General features: G+C 41.0%; 1 protein-coding gene across 5 annotated transcripts in view; it reads right to left on the bottom strand.

Annotated features, from left to right (window-relative positions):
- Window positions 1-2058: 2058 nt before the first annotated feature.
- LOC129757253 (probable beta-hexosaminidase fdl) overlaps window positions 2059-8002 on the bottom strand; it is a 138387-nt gene continuing 132443 nt past the window's right edge. For all 5 annotated transcript variants that reach the window (XM_055754413.1, XM_055754414.1, XM_055754412.1 and 2 more), the window contains 3 exons: window positions 6681-6837; window positions 5816-6618; window positions 2059-5752 (listed from right to left, as the gene is read on the bottom strand). In XM_055754413.1, coding sequence (XP_055610388.1) covers window positions 5403-5752; window positions 5816-6618; window positions 6681-6837 — 1310 coding nt within the window. In that variant the 3' untranslated portion in view covers window positions 2059-5402. The remainder of the gene's footprint in view (window positions 5753-5815; window positions 6619-6680; window positions 6838-8002) is intronic.

Below are 8002 nucleotides of genomic sequence, written 5' to 3'. Positions count from 1 at the left end.
ATATTTAGGATTACATTTGGACGATACTTTCAGCTGGACAGCCCTCATAGAGCACCGTCAAAGAACATTGGCTCCAGACCATTTGGAAAATTTCTGCGTTTATTCACACTCATTGGTTAAAAAACGTATACTTTGAATTGTTTCATTCGAGGTTACAATACCTTGCATCACTAATCATTATTAAGGCTGTATTTAGATAGCCGTATCTATACCCGTAAAAACAATTATATGATATGTTCAATTCAGTCCCTTACATACGAGGTGCTCAGGAATGCCAAACCCTCGTATTCACCAACAAACTTCTGACAAGCAGGGATACTCATCAAATCATGCGCTTCAAAAAAAATGACGTCACAGCGATAATATTTGCTGCTTCTCTCATTGGACAATTTTTCCAAATGAACCATTAGCGATCTGGTTGCACTGCTTATCGCAGAGAGAACAACAAGGTTGTTTTATCACTTGAACCCCGCGCGGGAGAACAAATTTGCAAACATGGCGAACTTTTTATCATAACCGATTTAAACCGACTTTAAGTAGACTTATTTGGTAGGAGTTGCGATTCGCATTAACATTGTTATCGATTTGAGCTATCATTTCTTATGCGATTTTATGTTTGCTGGGTAAGTCTTCTCGACCGCAGTTGCTTGTGGAGCCCACAGTAGGCACGACTTCCTCTAAAATTCGCCGCCGGATCTCACGGCTGGTGTCATTGTCTGCGGTCACTAGTGAGCCGAAATAGACAAAGTCTTCGACTATCTCTAGCTCTTCGCCTTTTTTTTAATTATTTTTTACCTTCGATCGTGATTTTGTTATTACTGAAAAGCGCGCTCTGTCAGTCTCAGATCCCCAGGCCAGCATATACATCGTCTTGGATGTATGTATCATCGATCCAATCCTTCCTGCTTCGCGTTTCAGTTTGCGGTAGATCTCCTCCACCGCCGCAGATGATATGTCGACTATGTCAATGTCGTCGGCAATGCAGATAAGCTGACTAGTTCTGTTAAAAATCGTACCCTGCATTTCGCTCATCGCTCTTCGAATAACACCTTCTAGCGCCACGGTGAAAATCATGCTGGATAATCCATCGCCTTGTCGAAGCCCCCCTGCGTGATTCGAATGAACTCGACAATTCATCCGAAATCCGCAACAGCCCTGCGTTCCGTTTATCGTTGTCTTAATCAGTCTCGGTGAAGCCGTTCTCCACCATGATTTTCCATAAATTGTCACGGTCGATCGAGTCGTATGCGGCTCTAAATTCGACGAAGAGATGGTGCGGAGGAGCTTGGTGTTCACGGGATTTTAATAGGATTTGCTGTGGTATAAAGATCTGTCCCTCTATTAAGCCGGTCTGATGACTTTACCACGAATATGCTTGCTTGCCGCGTTAGGCGGCGGAGTAGGATTCGGAACAACACTTTGTAGGCGGCAATGATGACAGTGATTTCTTGGTAGTTCTCACAGTCCAATTTGTCGCCCTTCTTGTAGATGAGGCATATTAACCGCTCCTTCCACTCCTCCGGTAGCTGTTCTGTGTCCCGGATCTGGACCTTCAACAGGGGTGGCAATTGACCAACCTGCTCGAGCCCATTTTGATAAGTTCAGCTGCGATGCCATCCGACTTTTTGATGTGCATGGCAAATGGCTTCCTTAACTTCATTCATCGTTGGGAGTGGCTCCTCTACATCGTTGGCTACGCCGGCGATCTACCTTCTCCACCCTCTTGGTCTCCCGCATGTGCGAAGTTCAGGTATTCATCCTTTTGATCACCTCACAATTGTCCGTCAGGATGCCTCCGTCCTTATCCCGGCACATTTCGGCTAGCGGCACGAAGCCTTAGCGGGTTGCGTTGAGCTTCTGATAGAACTTTCGTGTTTCCTGGGAACGGTGCAGATTATCATTACTATAGAACTAAATATAGTCTGGATTGTGGAAACCCTTATTAAACGATTCAATTGGAACATTCAACCCTTCCTTCCTGAGTTTCAAGGACTTTCGGACGAACAGTAGTTGAAATTCTCTCAATCACCCTCCGTTTAACCGAAATAAAAACATCACTTATTCTTGGAGAAACAAATTTATTGATTTCGCTAAAACTCAATAACAGAGAGAATGACAAAGAGAGCGCGAACACACGTGTGTTTGTTTTGGAAACAATGTCCGTCGGTTTATTTTGCTAGGCGGACTTACAAAAAATTCCACCACAATAAATCGATCTGCTAATAATTGGCCTATTAAAAATGTAGATAGCAACAGAGGGGGGCCGAAAAAACACTGACTAACAAATAGAATATCGATTTTGAACTGCGTTTTTATCAGAAGTCGAACTTTTAAAAACATCCCTAATAAGAAAAAAATTGTAGCCAAAACTGGTTGCAATCATTTGATTTTAATTCTGTTTTTTTTTATTTGGAAGGGCTTCCAGTCTGTTCTGTTTTGCATTTACTGCTTGCTATTATTTGCTGAAGGAAGAATGTGTCTTTCGAAGCTACCGAATTCTGAATTCTCATGTTGTTGCTATGTACAAATTTCTGTATTTGCAAAGTAATTATCTAACTAGCAATTAGTTCTAGCGTTTTATCGAAGTGACGTTTGCAGTTTGGTTGAATTGTCTACACAAACAAAAAAGAATACAACGGAAAATACTGCAACTTCCAAACCAAACACAACCGTCAAAGGCAAATTGTTTTCACTATACATTCCATTTAAAAGAAATCTTTAAGAACGAACGAACGTTAACAAAGTAATAGAAATCTGACCGAAAGCTGTATAGCTGTTGCTAGAATCTGTCAAGCCAACCTCGGTGTAAATTCGCTTATCATTTGTATACAACTACCAGTCAACCTATCGATAAAATATACATACAGAGTGTGTAGATGCACACTACGGCTCCGTTTAGAAACTTTAATCGGTTTTGATAAGTACCTTCTTTTTTTTTTTCTTGTTTTACATAACTCTTTCAAAAGCTTGGATTTTGGCTTTGTGAATCGCGCACAAGTGAGACGAACTAAGGCTAGGTGTGTGTGTGTGTGTGTGTGTGTTTTATTTTTAATCAATTGGATGTTTCATCGTTCACGCAACAACACACTCAAAGTTCAAAATACAAACTTCAATAAAAATATATATACCTATTTTTATATATGCGATTATTTTTAATCGGATAATTCATCCCTCTCACATTACGATACTTGATTCAAACATTGTTTAATCATTCACTGTTTTTTGTTTGTTTGTTTGTTTGTTTGTTTGTTTGTTTGTTTGTTATTCTGCTCTCCTCCCGGTAAACAACTATTTTATCTTGGTAGCTCTTAATAGTTGATTTTGCTTTGTAATTTCAATGTTTACACTTTGTTCGTGACTTGTTTCTTTAGAGTTTGTTTCTATTAACTAAGTTCTGTGTCTCTAAATAAATCTATTATCGACAACCAGTTTGCCTCTTAGCTAGTGAACTAATAATAATAATAATTACTCAATAGTTTTTTTTTCTGATTTAACGTTTTGTTCCTGTTAATTTTCGTTTTTCTTACGGTGGCTTACTGAACCGAAAACGGCGATGATTTTTTTATGCTCAAGATGCTTAGTGAAGTGCAAATGAATCATTAATACACACAAGGAAGGCTCTTGTTCTTTCAACTTTCTTGAAACCTAGCCCCAACCCTCAATCTTGATCCAATCAACGATTAATCAATACTAGTGGACCTCATCTCATGCGAATATCTTTTTAAGGTGACGCTCCAAGACCTTGAAATTAATTTGGAACTTGACATGAAATTTTTTTTTAATTAATACTGGAAACACTCTAGAGTCAAGCAAAGTTTTTTTTTTTATTGTTAAAGATTCAAGTTGTATACTAACTTTATTCAACATTTCAAAGCGTTTTGACCAGTTACAGAGATTTTAGTCTTAGCTTTCAGTTTTTCATATACATTGTGGATTTTTCACACGGGTTTTCGAGGTTAGGAAGTTATTTTTACACGGTTTTCGCAAGTTCCCAAATGTTTTGAGAAAACGCGTTTCAAAGTTGTCAAGTTGCTCGATTTTTCATATATTTTTCGAATTTGAGCAATTTTAATTCAATCTAGAAAAATGTTCAAAAAAAATATAAAAAGTCCGAATTTGGCACCAGATGTAGGTTAAAACGTAAAGAATTGTTAGAAAAAAAAAGGTGAGACATTAGACCTGAGATCTAAGGCATTAGACTTGAGACCTCAGAAATAAGACATGAAAACTGAGAATCAGTTCTTCAAAGCCTAAAATGGTATTTTAAACCTGAGACATGATAACTAAGTCCTAAACCATGGGATATGATATATAATTCCTGAGACTTGAGACCTTGAGAAACATGGAAATGGGACCTTACGCCTTGAGCATGAGACGTGAGGAATGAGAAGTTGAGACATTAGAAGTGAGGCATCATACATTAGGCATGAAAGTGAGACGTGAGAAGTGATACATGCACCTCTCACTTCTCAGTTCTAATTTCTCACGACTCTTGTCTGTGGATGTTTTGTTTGTTTGATTCAAGTCACACTTCTCTCTGATCTCACGTTTCAGGATTCACTTCACAGGTCTTCATTTCCATGTTTCAGATCTCGCTTAGGTCTCACGCCTTATGCCAAAGTTGTAATGTTGCAGATTTCTGGTCTCAGATCTTAGATCTCAGGTCTCATGTTCTAGGCCTCAGGTCTCAGATCTCTTGACTCAGGTTTCAGGTTATTGGTTTCATGTCTCAAGTCTCAATTCACAAGTCTAATTGTCTCATGTATGAAGCTTCGAAATTAACGCGGCTTCTTTTTCGGGACTGGTGAAATTTTAGGGTTGGAATACCTCCATATATAAGCTTAGAAGGACCACCCCAATTCGTTGTCTTCTTATTTCCAAACAGTAACTTTTGCAAACATCGAAACACATTTCATAATACCAATTTTAAATAACGTTAACTAAGGGAAACAATTTTTATTCTATCTGAAAAAAATGACTTGAAATGAAAATCGTAAAAGAGTCTACTCATGTAACTAAAAATTGTAACATGAAATAACTGAAACTAGTGGAAAAAAATAAATATAACACTTGTTTAGCATGCAAAATCACCTAACTCTCGATTCAGTACGCCCCCGTGTTACTGGCTAATCTCTTACAGATTGTGACTGAAACCTTAATTAAGTGTAGCGTGAGTCTGTGTTAGAGTTTCTCTCTTTCTTTAGTTCCTACCGGTAAGCTATCCTACACGTCTGCAAATATTTACATCCCTTACGAAAACCTATCAACAATATCATCATAGTTCTCCCCCTAAACGCGCAACTAGCTCACTAATCTCGGTCCATAGGACTCAGCGCACGGCACAACCTTGTTTCCCATCCTGTATATTGTGTTTACCTTCAGTAGAACGGATTCAGGAAGTATCATACACACTCGTCCTGGTTCTGGGTGCAGTACTTCGGGAAGATCGGTTCCGCTCGGAGGCCCAGCTCCAGCAGGTGATTCCGGAAGACCGACATCCGGTTGAAGGTTTCCTTCGGGACGGATTCGCTGTAGACCTCCTCGATCGGATCGGTCCAGAGCCGTTCACCTAGGGCTGCTGCCCGAGGCCACAACCGCGAATCGAGCGTCGATTCGTCGACCTGCTCGGTCCAAAGACATGCTTCACCTCCCAGAATTTGCTTCATCTGCAGCGAGGTCAGCTTCATCTCGTCCCAGGGCCGGTGTTTGTAAACCGTTTGCCAGTTACGGTAAGGCGAGCAGGCTCCTTCGGCTAAAAAATAAACATCAAATTAGACGTGACTACAACATTTTCCAAAAAATCTATCGAACATACCCGTAGATCGCCAACTACCGAACCCACAATCCAGGTACCATGCATCCACGTGCGATATCACCAGTGGAAACCCGGCATTGATCAGCTGGTAGTTCTCCTGCCATTTGCTACCTCCCCAAACCTGAACGGCGTAGTTGTTCTTCGAGAGGCACGGATAGCTCGTAAGCCCACTGGACCAAACGGCTGCATACTTCGGCGGCACACCCTTATTCGCAATCGTCAACCGATGGGACGCTTGCTGCATAAAATCGCACCAAAGTGTCCTCATATCGGAATCGTTAAAGTGCTGCTGCCAACATTCCAGATTGACCTCATCGCCTCCGAGGTGGAAATAGTCCAGAGGACCAGTCAACTCCAACAACTCCTCGTATAACCTCTGAAGAATCAGAAACGTATTATTGTTCTTCGGGTTTAGCTGACCACAGGGCGGCTCCCCACAGTAATAACTCCAAGGTTGCTGATTAATACAGAGACTAAGCTCCCCAAGGTTATGCTTCGGTCCCCAATCCCAACCATTGCCAGCGTGGGCAGGCGCATCAATCTCCGGAATGACCTGTATCCCACGAACCTTAGCAAACTCCACAATCTCCCGTACATCGTCCGGCGTATAAATCTCCCGATCCGAATAGGCCCCGTACTGGGCCAGCTGAGGGTAGTACCTCGAAACCAGCGGAAAACTCTGCGAATCCGTTATGTGCCAATGGAATCGGTTCAGCTTGCTGTGCGACATCCCCACCAGGGTTCGCTTGATCGATTCCACCGAGAAGTAGTGTCGGGATGTATCCAACATAAGGCCACGGAAACTGAAACAGTATTTACAGTTAATTTGTGGATTCAAACTCGATGTCAGGTGACTAATACTTACTTGAATCTTGGCACATCTTCGATCAAAGCTTTATTCAGTATCTTCAGCAGTCGTTCCTCGTCGTCGAACCATATCAACTGTTGGAGCGTGGTAAGGGCATGTTTGGCACCAAAGAAACTGTTGGCAAAGATTTTGACATTCAGGGAGCGGGCCGAATCTGCAAAAAAAAACAAACCCAAATATGCACTTATGTAGGTATAACCTATTGGCTCTGATTAATTTTTCTGCTATAAATGTCATGTAGCCTATTTTCCAGCTCTGAACATCTTCGATTCATCTACCACCTGATCATAGAAATATTGCTCCAGTAACCGAAATACTTATGTATAGCCGAACGACCTTTGTACGTACATATATACGACCTTTGTACAGCCTGGTTACCTTTTTATAGCTTGACAAAGTTGAAGTTTGCTGCAGGTCGCAAATGTTGTAGTCGTGAGGATCATCTGAGTAGAGTACGTCCGATTTCACGGTTGAAGTTACTATGGTTTGTACACCACGTGCGTGATTCAAAATCTCCACTTCCTGGGAGTATCCGAGAAGTGTTGTTTCCAACGAATAAAGCTGTGGAGAAAAGACATACTCTTCTCTGGAGCAGATCTTCTAAGGATAAGTTATCGCCTAATGACAGCGAATACTCTCGGCGTAGTTATCCTAAAACGCACACGAGGAACAGAAGACCTGATCTTATTTGCATAGTTTCATTCGTAGGATCGAACGCATTCTTTTCAAATGCTTCCGATATCTTCTGTAGCCTTCTACCGTTAGTGGTCTGCTACAAGACCATCCAATAAATGACGCTCGCTACGCTTACTATCACATTAGTGTAGAGATCACGTTCGACAATACTCTTATTTTTCAGCATCGGACCGCCGAGATGTTCGACATTATCCATGTGAGACAGCTGTACCCATTGTCGCTATCTTTATTGCAAGCATGTTCGACGTAACTTTTGAAGCTAAGTCCGTCGTCGATCATCACGCGCAGATACTTGATTCTAATTTTAATGATTAATGGCATTTCGGTGAAGTATACATTCTAACAGGAAGAATTTCAAATGAAAGTAATGAAAATTATAGACGGATAGATTAGATTAGGAAGCATGAAAGGTGTTGAAAATGAGCCAAGAACGTGATTTGAGAAAACTTCTTGCCGCACAAGACCATTTGTCCCACATCGTATTATTGTCTAGAAGAAGCAAAGTCGATAGGCTGACTTTGCATTGATCTATACAATGATACATGGATGGATCGAATCACGTGTTTTTCGTACCCCGATCGGACACCTTTCATGCTTCCTAATCTAATCTATCCGTCTATAAT

Source organism: Uranotaenia lowii, chromosome 3 (genome assembly GCF_029784155.1).
Source record: "Uranotaenia lowii strain MFRU-FL chromosome 3, ASM2978415v1, whole genome shotgun sequence".
In the NCBI taxonomy this organism is placed as follows: Eukaryota; Metazoa; Arthropoda; class Insecta; order Diptera; family Culicidae; genus Uranotaenia; species Uranotaenia lowii.
The sequence above is the reverse complement of the archived record's forward strand: the minus strand, read 5'-3'. Positions and strand labels throughout refer to the sequence as shown.